The sequence below is a fragment of the Carettochelys insculpta genome, chromosome 9 (assembly GCF_033958435.1).
Source record: "Carettochelys insculpta isolate YL-2023 chromosome 9, ASM3395843v1, whole genome shotgun sequence".
In the NCBI taxonomy this organism is placed as follows: domain Eukaryota; kingdom Metazoa; phylum Chordata; order Testudines; family Carettochelyidae; genus Carettochelys; species Carettochelys insculpta.
The window spans coordinates 17,099,709-17,113,103 of NC_134145.1; the positions used below are offsets into that span (position 1 = coordinate 17,099,709).

Below are 13,395 nucleotides of genomic sequence, written 5' to 3' on the forward strand. Positions count from 1 at the left end.
TCCCCACTGCCAGGCACCAAATCCCCCTGCCCAAACACAGTCCCCTGCTCAGCTTGAATACCCCACATCCACTCAGCCTGAAACCCCCGCCTTGGCCTGAAGATGCCCCTCCAACTCACCCAGCCCAAGGACCTCCCACTTGGCCCAAATATTTTTTCCCCACCTCTGCTCAGACTGAACCCTGCGACAACAGGCTCCAACTCTTCCCACCCAGCCTGAACATATACCCCCTCAGCCCCAACACCCACCCTACTCCCACTCAGCACGAACTCCCTCTCTTGGCCCGTACAACCCACCTAGCCCAGGACACCCTCCACCAGACCTTCTGCTCAGCCCAAAGATTCCCCCATCCCTGTGCGAGGCCAGGGAGGGGTAGGCTTACCTGGGGCAGGGGCCAGGTGGGTGGCAGAGAGCAATAGCAGCTGCAGGGGATCGCCTCCCCCTGGCCTCCTCCCTCCCCAGCATTCACCATGCAGTGCTCCGCCTTGGCCTCCTGAGCCCTGCTTCCCTGCAGGTGGCTGGGAAGCAGTGGCAGAGTGCTGTGAGGTGGTGAGCGGGGGTAAGGGAGGCTGGGGGGAGTTGATCCCCTGCAGCTGCCACTGCTGTCTGTCGCCTGGCTCCTGCCTCAGGTAATCCCCAACCAAGCTGGTCAGAGAGGGGGTCAGGAGTCAGGGTGGGGCAGAGCAGGATAGCCAACGGGGTGGGTGTGAATGCACCCCTATCCCTCCCGCCAGGTACAGGCCTGGAAGTCTGTGTGCTCAGTCAGAATAGGAGCACTTGTTAAAATCAAGTCTTACAACACTAATAGCATAAATGGCTCCTGATGGCATTGTTTGTTCAAACCCATGTAGAGGAATGGAAATGGTCGGACCTTCTAACAGGACTCCCAACACAGACAACACTGACTGGCTTTCTAATGAGAAGCTCTACCAGCCATATTGGGCATCCAGGATACTCAGCCCATGGGTTCTTTAGCTACCACTTAAGGGATCACTGGGCTCCACTTCCCACAACCTTAGGTATAGAACTGACTGGACTTGGAGAAGGAGCCTTGAATTTGTTATGAGGAAGGAGCATCCCAATGTCGTGGGGAAAAGAGGGGCCATGCCATCAAATCCGCAAAGGTAAACTGGCCAATCAGTACACCCTGAAGTGCAAGACAGACGGGGAAGGAGATGGACCCACCTGCATTTCCTCTTGAAAGATTTGGTAAGGAAAATTGTTTTACCCACTCCCAGGAAAGTCTGCTATTATTATGTCTTCTTTATGTCACACCATTCCTGCTGAGTACTTATTTTTAAGCATTACCCATGCTAGGCTGAAAAAGAGTAAGATTAACATCCACCTGTGGCAAGTGACAGGCAAAACCGCCTTGTATAACTGCGGGATCTTTCTATTTATCAAGGGCTGGAGGGCTTCCTTAAGCCGATGGTAGTTCCTTTCAAGCTCCCGCTGATACTCCTTTTGGTCTGGACCTATGAGGCTTTTATTTTTGCGTAATGCATCTTCACACCTAGAAAACAAAATTGTGTAAAACTCTAGCAAGACAACACGGGACCTGCTTGCTAGATGCCTGTTAATTTACTGGTATGAGAGCATTAAATCCAGTTCTCCTGGCTTGACAGTTAATACCCTCTATTATGTTTTTGTTTTTTGGGGTAATAAGGAATCAGCTTATCTGGTTGATGTACTTGGGGAGAGGACAATGAGTCACATTTCCAATACACAGAGTTGTGTTCCATTTTTAATTTTAATTTGTTCTCCTATAACATTTCTCCTCCATGAGGAAGGAAAAAGCTTATCTCCACACCCCCATTTTCAGTCCAAAGGGCTTTAATGATGGATGTTACCACAGTCAGACCTAAGAAAAGATTATCAAGCACCAGACTATTATTAAATGTTCACTGTGAACTCCAGTATTTTTAATGGTATCAATTAAACAGCATGTCTAAAAAAGAACTGATAATATCAGTGCCATTTTATTTAATAATGACTAATTGGGCTGCTTCTGGATCTACTAGCTCGTAAGAGAGATCCTGTTATTTCAATTATTTTCCCGAACCGTTTACATGCTCATGAGATTTAGTGCTGGATCTAGACTGGAATTCTCTATTGACAAGGAAGGAAAAATATAGCTGCAACACACATGCGCCCAGAGAGCTCTGCAAACATGCTTCAAACCCACTTGGAGAGGGTAGTTCAGTCTCTCTAATAAATCAACTGTTTGCTGTTTCTGTTTACACTCCCAAAAAAGATATTTATTAGTGCCAATTATGGTAGTGGGGTTTTTCACATGGGGACACCTGTCCATTACGAACTAAGTAAAAACTTACAATTCGTTTCATATACACACTCATGCCTAATGACTTGGGCCTCTTGACAGCAATAGGTCTCAGAGACTGAGAACACTAAGGAAATAGAAAACACATTCTTTAAAAAGACTTGTTCCTTGAACAGAGCAAATGGTAGCTACTGTATCTTTTGCTCCATTACAAGTACATTTTTTTAGCAGACACTGGATAACCCCCTTCTACTGCTATATCAAGTTCTGTTTGATGCACTGAAAACACATGGTTTTGGAAGACGTTTGAAGCCAACATGCTATACCTCTTTGTGAAGTCTTTGAAACAGAGCCGTAGTTTGTTATGGTGTCTGAAGAGCTTTGGATCATTGGGTATTTCAGACAAGAAAACTTGTGCAACTTCTAAGGGTCCCTTTAGGAATAGAAGAGAAAACAGTAAGTTTGTCTGTTTTTGTTATATCTATTGGAAAAAATTTGTTGCATATAGAAACTTTCATGAAGTGCAACATGCACTTGTGGATGTTGCTTGATAAATTGTGTCTTCTAACTCCAGAGTAAATAGTCAACTATTGCAACAACTGAAAGTGTCTGTTATTCTTAAGATAGTTTTGAAGTGTGGTTCTGCCTTTGGAACATGACTAAAATACATGAGGGTCCAAATTTATTCTCTCTCAGTGGCAGTTAGATTAAATGTGCTCATTTGTCAAATAAACAGGTGTTTCACACTGAAAACCAAACCAGAAGTTTTTTTTGTCAGCCCTACAAAATGGACCTAGGGTCTGAAAGTCAAGTTATCCTGCAGGCAAAAATCCTCCCTCACCCTTTACACATGTAATTGTACTACTTTTTAATTCCCTTGATAATGCAGAAACCAAAGTACAATCCACTCAGTCACTCTTAGCTTTTGTAGTTCTGCAAGGCTAGCCAAAGTGAGAATTAGCAAGACTTAATTTTTATCAAAAAAGCAAGCTGATACGATTATGGATATCAAGAAGTAGCAGGTCAGTTGACTAAGATGGGCCACTTAGTTATTGTATTGATCATAGCCACACTTTCAGTGATTGCCGCTCAAATCATAAAATCACTGACAGCAACTAGACAAGAATCAATCTAAAATCAATCTTCCACCTGTGGTCTGAGTTTCAATCTTACTGCAAAGGAAAGGACATTCATCACCATCCATCATTTAGAGTGAGCTACTATACGCTATTATTTACTATCTCACAGAAACATGCAAAACGCCCAGTTGGGTTCCAAAAGCATCATTCAATTGCATTTGCAATCACCTAGAGCATTTGGACAGAGAAGAATTTCTCAGGCAGCAATTATATTAGAAATGCCCCCATTCTGCGGTATACTCGGTTTTAATTCAGGACCCTAGAACTACTTTCTGTTGCTGAAGTACTTAAGTGCTGAGTTCCCTCAACAACAGAGAGTAAAATGTCTTTATAGCCTCTTTGGATTTTCACTTTTCCTCACTAGACTACCCCTAAAGCCCAAAGCGTCTGGTCTTTCCAACAAACAGGGATGCAGTAGCAATTTGCCAGGGTCACAGTGCTTCCTCTCATTTGCACATGACAATAATATTGAAAACACAACTATAATCACTATTACCAGGGAATGAACAATATGCTGAGCTCTGTGCAAAAAATAAAGGCAGGTTTCAAACTATCACAGCCGCATTCTCCAGCAATGAAAACCTGCAGTTGATCTGCTTGTCCACTGCAGAGATCAGCCTCCTGGTTATTTGGTATTTTCATTGTTACTTTAATTGTGCTATTAGCTGGCAAGTAGGATTCTAAGGAGACTTATGCACATTTTAAAAATTAAACGAAAACAATTGACAAAAGCAGTTTTCACTGACACAACCTTAAACCTCCACCAAGCATGAACATCCACTCGAATAATAGGCAATATCCCAGATCATTTAAAGAACCGTAAATTGAATCTCACCTGATTTACTGTTGTACCAACTGAACCTTGCAGTACCATCTGGAGCATCTTTGGGTCTGCTGGATCTTGATGAGTTGCAAAAGCTAATTCCTGTGTCTTTTTCTGCATGTCCTCTATGGCAACTTCAATGGGTGTCAAAATTATCTGCAGAGCCAAACATTACGTCAAAAATGAGTGGCATTTTTTTTTGTTTGTTTGTTTTAATTATGCCCAAGATTTTCAAAAAGACACACCTAAAACTAGGCTCCTAGTGTGGGATTCTCAAAAGTAGTTATGTGACAAGAGCATAAACACCATGAGAAGTTAACAGGACTGGTGTTCTGAAGTCACTCCGGGGTTTCTGAAAAGCCCACCTCTGAGTCTTCACTTAGTGAATAAATGACCTGATTTTCAGAAGTGCTTCTGCAGTTGGATGTGCAGAACTTTTATCATTTAGATCTGCTATGTGTGTTGCACTCCCTTATGTTCAATCAATCTACATGCAAGATACCTTATTAGGTATCTAAATATATATTTAGGACCCTAGATAGAGGTCTCTGTAGCGGAAAAATCTTGGCTTAAATTACACTGGGGACAAATTATTCTATTAATGGCGGGCTCATGATGTAGTGAGAGAGAGATCCAGTGTAACTGCAGAGGTGGAGCACATGTTGCTCTAGTAAAATGGCAGAGATGTAATTCATGACAGACTCAAAGATTGTCTACATACAAAGATTTGCACAGCTTCAACTTCAGGTGTGACTTTCAGCCAGCTCAAAAGATTGTGCAGACATACTTACTTCGGTTTAAACTCAGCCTTATTTTGGTTTAGCTTAAATTGATCAGGAACAGGTTTAAGCTAAAGCAAAATAAACGGTTCTTAAAACAGAATTAAAGAGGATCCAGCTAGAAGGTGCCACTAATTTGTGTGTAGACAAGGTCTCAGATAAATTAAGCTCCAGCACATAAATACTCCCAAGGAAGAGAAACAGCTGACTCTGGCCCTCCTCAATTGAATGATGCAAACACACCTGTTAGACTTGCAGTTACTGGCTTTGCCATTTGGGATAGCACAACAACGCCTCTGACTTTGAAGGACAGTCCTTCCTTCTTTATTTGATTGGTACATGCAGCAATGTTTTCTGGTGCATGCAAATGCCCATAAAACAGATTAACTTCTAGTGAGAATGTGACATCCTACCAGCTAATATTTCATTCTTTAATCCCCTGCAAATTGTTCCAATATGAACCACTTTGTAACGCTTTAATTAAAACAACTAACTAACCATTACCCATCTTTGCCTGTAACAACCTGGCCTGCTTTTCAGAGCTCATGCTACCCAAGTGTCAGCGATGTCAAAGAGACGGATAATTTTATTTCAGTTCCACTCAGCATATCAGCCATTTTGTTGCGGAGGTTCAGTTCAGGGTTTAAAATATAACTGATGCACAGGTCTCACCTCTTCTTTGTGACTGACGTTTATTCTGGTTTTAATGTAAGGGAAGGCATGGGAGGTGGTCAAGATTGTCTTCCGCTTGAACTGTTCATGCAGCTCCCCATGAGCACGTCCGTCCAGGGTGAAGGGCGTGCAGTACATGAAGCGCCGCAGGTTATAGTTTTTGTCGAAATAGGTTATCCTGTCCTTCATCTCATACGTGTCGAAGTAGGGCTCCACGTAGGTTATTTGAATGTAGGCCTGGATTAGGGAAAACAAGTTTTAAGGTAACAAGAGCCAATGCAGAGGGCAGGCCAGAGTACCAAGAGATAAGTTCTGCTTCCTTCCATTTAGCTGCACAATAACCGTTTCACTTTTAAGAAATAAGACTATTTTTCTCTGTCCACTTTTTGGATGACCTCCTGTAGATTCAACTCACGTTTAACTCTGTCCTTATTCAGTCAAAGCTCCCACTGGCTTTGGTGAGAACTGGGCATATTCAGCAGCTTGTGGGGAGGGAGAAATGCAACCCCTCCCCCACGTGTAGGTTTCCTTCTTATCTGGGGCTCAGCCTCATCTTCAGCACTAATCCCTCTTTGCCTGTTGCATCTCTATGCTGGACCCAGACTCTGGAGGAAGGGGTGGGCAAACCAGGTGCTGGAAGATGGGGACAATGCTTATTACTCCTTGCACACAGCACAGATGATGAGGAACAGATAACGCAGCATGAAGCTACCTTGTCTTTTTTACTGAGCTCTGGCTGCGGTGGGGATTTTACAAGGCCCTAGCTTCCCACTGATCTCCTGGCCCAAAGCATGTGTCCTGCAGCTTCCTCTGCATTCTTCTAAAGGAACAATGGTATGAGTGGAATCTAAACATGCAGATCCTCAGAGATTTGCTGCCCATCAGCTCTCTCTTGGGAATTTCCCTGCAGAAGAGGCTGTACCCAGCCCAGGATTTTGCCCTGTGCATTTTAAATACTTGGAAATGGCTTAAACTCAACAGCTGCACTTTGCATTCTTACCTTGTTAGGATCTAGTTTGCATTTGTCTACAGGATTAGAGTCCTTAATCACTTCCACCACATCTTCACCAAATCGCTCGCCGTAAAATCCCTGAAATTGAGAACACCGTATTGAAAGACAACCTCTATTTCTGTAATGGTAGCTTGAGGCTTGGAGGGACCAGACCAAATTCAGCACAGGTGCAAAATCCAACGGCTTTCAATGCAAGCTGTGCCAGGGCTGAATTTGATCTGTTGAATTTGGAGATTATTAGGGGCTACAACACAGAAATGGGAACTCAGGATGGCTCTAAATATTTCCAGTCTCATTCCTGACTAGTCCTCTGGCTTCCTTGTGAGTCTGTCAGCCCAGCTGGGCACTGGGCACAGCACAGAATGTTTTAGGAAAGCAAATGGAGCAGTAAAATTGGGATTTGCTAGTTTGAATGTAGGAAGTGGGGGAATCTGAATGTCCAGATTCTAACCTCAGTTATCCAATTTTAAATCTGGAGCAGGCCCATTACTTTCAACTGAGTTACATCAACAAGGTAACCAAGATCAGAATCTGGTCCTATACTTGATGGTCACATCTACACGAGCGGCTTTTGCCAGAAAAAACATTGGAATGTCTATACAGCAAATGCGCTTTGTCAACAGTTTGTCGACAAAATTCGGCACATCTGCTGGCAGCGTTATACCTCTCCCCAATCAGGCATAACACCTCTCTCGACAGTGTCTGTTGACAAAACAACCATGTAGGTGCTCCAGGGCCTGTTTGTCGACAGGCAGGGTTTCTGGTTCACCAGGCAGCCCTGCTTGCAGAGCTTCCAGTCAGCTGCTCTGTCGAGAGAGGGCCGGGCAGTCTGATTGCTCTCTGTCAACAGAGCAGATTGCCCTCTTGATCTGCTTTTATATGTAGACACAATCTGTCAACAAGTTTTGCCAGGAAATCCCTTCCAACAGTCACATCTGTTGACAGAAGCTTCTCGTGTAGCTGTGTCTGATGAGGAAAGGTACACCAATAAATGAAACTGACTTTACAGGCTACGTTTTCCACGGATTTTAGGTGCCTCATTTTTGGGGGCACCCAACTAAAAGGGACTGAATTTGAGGCCGGGGGAGAGAGTCAGAGAAGTGAGATGCACCTTTCTGAAAGCCAGCCCCTCTCAATTATCTCAAGTTTTTCCAGAGCGAAGAGTATCACCTTTACACTAATTGCTTGGATTTAATTTCCGAAAACATTTACTAAGTACATGGAAGAAACCCTAAACAAGCCCAACTAACAGCTCCTTTGTGCAGTCTCACTAAGGGGACAAAGATAATCAATGCCCCATCCTGATGGAACAGAAGGGCTGCACAGGCAGGCAGGTGAGATTCCAGAATGAAATAGTAAGGGAAAGGGAGAAATGTGAATGTAGAAATAGACATATTTGAGAAGAGTTGAGAGGAGTGATTGTGATAAGTCCAATCATCTGAAGAAGTGGGTCTTGTCCACGAAAGCTTGTGCCCTAATAAATGTGTTAGTCTCTAAGGCGCTACATGACTACTTGTTATTTGTGAAGCTACAGACTAACACAGCTACCCCTCTGAGACTGTATTAAGTGTATTAGCAAAGGCTAGCTGCACAGACAATGATGAATTCACAGGACAATACATCGAGAACATGGAAGTGATGTATCAAGTCTTAGCCTCTAGGTGTAGGATTGAGTAAGTCAGGTTATTTATTACTTCTGATGGGAAATGCAGGGTAGTCCTGCTGGCCCTCTATGTAGAGAGCAGTGGGAGGGAGGATATATTGAGGGCATTTGTTGAGCTGTTCTGGGCAGCTGAGTCGCTGAGCATGGCTCCGGGAAGACTGGGGTAACAGAGCAGCTTACATTATGCACCAGACTGTTTTGATCCCTGGAACATCTCAGAATCAGGTTTCAAGAGGCACAGTGCAAAATCTCACCCTCCTGCCTTTTGTCTAGTAATTGTTGTTTAAGCCTCTATCCACATTTCATAATAAGGCTGAAACAACAGCTTTTAAGGATGAAACAGTTCAACTGCAATTTACAGAGGGAATTTCAGGTCTGCCATTACAATCTCACCTCTAGTCTATGGGAAATTTCGGCTAGCTTTGTTATTGCAGGCTCCTTGTACACAAATTCTTGTTCATCCAAGTCTCCAAATTTAGTCCCGTAAAAACCAACCCGGAAGTATGTACCAAACATCCGCTTTCCATCCTATGTTTGGAGAGAAAAAAGGGCACTTTAGTATAAAGACTGAGTCATGCATGTTGTAAACCTGAGCGTTTGCAAATTTGCTCCTGACTCTGAACTGCCATTTGGCTGGGAGGGTGGGGGAAAATAGCTACCTGGGCTAATCAACACTGAACTTCCAGTTTCAGCAAACACCACACTGAAGGTAAACTCAAAGCAAACATCAAAGTAAAGTTACTGGAGAAAATGAATAGCCTGATCCTGCAATGAGCTCCCTCCTGGGAGGATCCCTGTTGATTTAGGAGCACAGTCCTAAGGCAGAACTCACTGCAAGATCTTAAAAGCTCCACTAAACTCAGCAAAGCTGGGCAGATGCACACCAGCTGATTCCCTGGCCCTTGGTTGAAGTGAAATCAAGCTAAGGTCCCCATCCTGCAATTCGTAGTGAACAAGCAAGCAGACTGCTGCATCTCTATACAGACTGTTAAAATCGATGCAGCTCTAAGTCACAGGCATCTACTCATGCACATCTAACTGCAGGATCGGGGCCTACCTTGAGATCCACTTACACTGTGATTTTAAAAGAATCACAAATTCAGAAAGTCTTTGGTTTATTTTTTAAGCATTGTGTTGACTGAAGCACTTTAATTCTCGTATGGCAAAGTATAGGGCCAAAGTCACTCCTTGTAGGAGCACATGCTATTCCATTGGCTTCCAAGGACTTGCTCCTATTTAAGCCAGTGGTGAATTTGGCCCACAGACTGTTAACAGCCATGACACTTAAACAAAACACAAAGCTTTTTTTTTTTTTTGATCTTCCAGAAAAGTCACATTTCACACAAGAGAGACTGAAAGAGCAAAAGAAACATATTTAAAAAAAAAAATCACACCTCTGATTCTGTTAAGGATCGAAACAAGTCACACTGCATGCAGAAACCAGACGTGCTTTTTAGATAGGAACTCCTACATGTTCACCTTTACTCTCATGGGAATGTGTGAGGTAGAACAGAAAGCATTCTGTCTCTCAGGGTCTGGTGTCAAAGGATACCTCTACATGTTTAGCCCAGTATGTGAGATTTGTATTTAGTATTATTATGGTGGGACAATGGTGGTGGAGCAAGGCATTTTTGGTGACATAGGACTACTTTTTGGGTTTGGTGCAGACCAGCTTCTGCTGCAAGTCAATCTTTTGTGTGGGGATGATGAAAATGGGTCTGGATGGCAGGAAGGATACAAAACTGGTAAAAGGAATCTGATCCCACAAAAACGACCAGTCAGAGGAAAGCGCTCACACAGTTGAGGAGAGTTCATCTGACTACCTTTCTGTAATCAAATTGTAATTTAGGTGCTTTAGGTAAAAATCATTCATTATTTTAAAGCCCCATTATCCCCTCAGCCTCTTGGGTGAAGAGGAAAAAAAGGCAGGCAAACCAGAAGAGGTAGAAATGCCATTCACATAGCATCAAATCCCCAGACCAACAGAATGCCCAGGGGAATTGGAGCAGGACTCAGTGACCTCTCAAGGTCCCTTCGAGTTCTGTGATACGGAGGGAAACTGTCATCAATTAGGGGAAAAGCACACAGTCATTTCACTTATGGTTTTGTTGCTGAATTCAAGTAGATTTTGGACAGAGCTATGTAAAAATCATTTGTTTCTCTTCCCTGTCACTTTCTACTGCTGAACAAAAACTACATGAACAGGAAACTTTAGAATACGGGCTACAGTCTTTTGAGTCCAGTCTTCTGTACTTGCAGGACCTATCACCATCCCTGACAGATCTTTTATTTTTAATCTAATCTGCCCCAAACCTTTGAAAGGCCCCCTCAAGGATTGTGGTCACATCCCTGGGTTGACAAGGCCAATGCTCTGAACACTGAGCTATTCACTCTAGCTCTATTATTTTTCAAATTACATGTGACTTTTTGTTGCTTTCAGTTCTGCGGCCCTATAATGAACCAGTCTCTGAGTAGTCACAATGAAAGGGGTTTGGGCCTGATACAAAGGGATATGACCTTTATCAGTGCAATATATTCTTTTAAAAATATCTCACCTATGCAATTGTTGCTTAAAATAAAAGGTGAAAGTCCTTTCAGGGTACGTTTCTCTGCACCCACTCTAATCAACAGGAAAAATTCAAAACACTTACAGATTTTTCAAAAACCACGACTCAACCGTTGGCATGCCACTCCCATTGAGAGGCTGTCCCAATAGGAAAGGAGACAAAAATGGCTTTAAACCAACTCTATGATCTCCTGATCCTGGGGTTGTCTGGTGCCAGCCTGCTCCATGGCACATGTAAGAGCAGACTTCAGGCTGCTCTATAGTGTGTAAGTTCCCAACAGCCTCAGGATCACAGTGAGGAATCAGAGAGATTCTGACCGTTGTTCTGCTCCCCAAGCCTTTCCGCCTCCCTACACCAACCCAGGAGTCCCCGAGGACAGAGGGAATTCTCACCTGTCACCTTATCCTGCTTTAGCACTGCTTTGTGTTGTTGGAATGGAGCAAAGAAATCTTAACCTCGAGGGAAAATGGTGGCTAATGATTTCAACGGCAGGCAGCACGATGCCAAGGAACAACTGTTCCCTAGATCCAGCCCTTAAACTGCAAATGCCTGGGGCATGGTCATTGGCTTAGTTACTTTGTCTGCTAAGCACTAGGCACATTTATGTAGCTATCAAGTAACAGCAACTAGGAAAAGAAACTGTTGGCTGTTCATCAGCCTCCCTCTGTAAGTCAGCGTTTAAGCTCTGGCCTGTCTCCATTGGCCGTGTGGGTTCCAGGCTGCACTGGTACCTGCGTGGTCTCCCCTTTCTGTAAGTTGGCTGGGCCTGCGATCTTTCTTTATTGGAGGAGGAATAGTTCCGTGGCCTTGTAAACCAGGGGTTGTGAGTTCAGTCCTGCTTGATTTGGGGCTTCCTTCTGTGGTGAAGTGATTTGGGCTCTTACATAGAAGGCTCTTGGTGCTCCTCGTTCAGTCCCCACTGTGGAGGTTTACAACTGGAATTCGTTAAGCCACTAAAGAAAAGGAGGTTGCTTTGAGGATGGCCCTCCTGAGGTCTCTTCCAGCCCTATGATTCTAACTTGAGGTGATTCTCTCATTGCAAAAGACTGAGGCTTAACAGGGAAATTTACTGAACCCACATAAAACCAGGGTTTGCAGGTTGTGTGCGCATCTACAGGGCAGTGACTGCAAAAGCAAAATCTAGCTTTCTGATACGAAGCCAGGGTCAGGGCTTAGTACAGCCTCAGACCACCAGCCCACAGCCTCCTCCTCCATAAAACCCACTGACAGTGACCTTTTGGACAATGAGCAGCCTGTAAATCAGAAACCGAGTCACTTAACCTCAGTCTGATTCCTGAAAATGATCCAAGTGAAATGATGTGAATGGCAAGTGGGTCTTTATGATCCCTGCTCTGTTGCTACAACTGACAGTGTTGGTTAATGCATTAGTTTTCCACCTCTGGAGCCCAAGGCTGCAGCTCCCTAACTGTTCAAATCAAAACTCAGTCTCTTGCCAGGGAGCTTTCCAGCCCAAGTGACATCTGGGCTCCAGAGAGACTCTGGATCTGAGTAAGAGGCCATGTGGTATCTTTGTGTAGCACATGAGATTTTTGCTCCAGGGGTGCATTTTACACTAGCCCAGGGGTCAGCAACCAAAATAGCAAGAAGAGCCATTTTTTCCAATTCAGTAAAAAACTCAATAATTCAAGAACCACAGCACCTGTGAATATGAGATGGTCCTTAATAAATCATGTCAAACTGTACTTTTTGTAACCCCTATTTTAAGAACAGTGCATACACAATGATTTGTAATGTGATACATGTTTATTGCAGGATGGTCACAAACTTTTTACAATTTCTATTTCCTCACACTTTATGGCTACGTCTACACTACAGATCCCTTCCAAAAGAACTTCTTTCAAAAGAGTGTGTCCACACACAAAAAAGCAGATCAAAAGAGTGATTTGCTCTTTAGAAAGAGAGCATCCACACAGCCTCCACTCTTTCAAAAGAGCAAGCCAGAGATCGAAAAATCAAGCCCTCTAAGGACTGCTCTTTTGAAAAAAGGGCCTACAGAGCGTTTACACATTTTCTTTCGAAAGCTTTCAAAAGGGGGCGCTCTTCCTGAAATGGGAAAGGAAGAACGATTTTGAAAGAAGCCTCACATTCTTTTGATTTACTTTCAAAAGAACGCTTTGTGTATATAGAAGCTCTGTGGGATCTTTTGAAAGAGCCCCTTCTTTTGAAAAATCTTTTGAAAGAACTTGCTAGTGTAGACGCAGACTACATGTGTGTTTGTACCACTGTCTTGCTGACTTTCACTCCCAAACCTCCTCTCCCCTTGGAGGATGCGAGGGGCAATTATCCAACAATTCAAGATCACATATAATTTGCTATTTAGGTAAGAGTTGTTCATTTTTGAGCTTTCAGACGTTCACCATTTATCAAAAATAATCAGGAGGGTTTTTATTTTTTTTATTTTACCTTGCAATTCATAGAATCATAGAGCTGGAATGGAC

At 43.4% G+C, this 13,395-nt stretch overlaps 1 protein-coding gene across 8 annotated transcripts in view; it reads right to left on the reverse strand.

Annotated features, from left to right (window-relative positions):
* The window catches only part of DOCK7 (dedicator of cytokinesis 7), a 149,410-nt gene that overhangs the window by 2,748 nt on the left and 133,267 nt on the right, over window positions 1-13,395 (reverse strand). For 4 of the 8 annotated variants that reach the window (XM_075002184.1, XM_075002182.1, XM_075002187.1 and 1 more), the window contains 6 exons: window positions 8,763-8,888; window positions 6,695-6,784; window positions 5,695-5,931; window positions 4,256-4,399; window positions 2,608-2,714; window positions 1,346-1,513 (listed from right to left, as the gene is read on the reverse strand). In XM_075002184.1, coding sequence (XP_074858285.1) covers window positions 1,346-1,513; window positions 2,608-2,714; window positions 4,256-4,399; window positions 5,695-5,931; window positions 6,695-6,784; window positions 8,763-8,888 — 872 coding nt within the window. Of the gene's footprint in view, window positions 1-1,345; window positions 1,514-2,333; window positions 2,409-2,607; window positions 2,715-4,255; window positions 4,400-5,694; window positions 5,932-6,694; window positions 6,785-8,762; window positions 8,898-13,395 lie in introns of those variants that run through there. The other 4 variants (XM_075002183.1, XM_075002185.1, XM_075002188.1 and 1 more) reach the window with 2 other exon arrangements.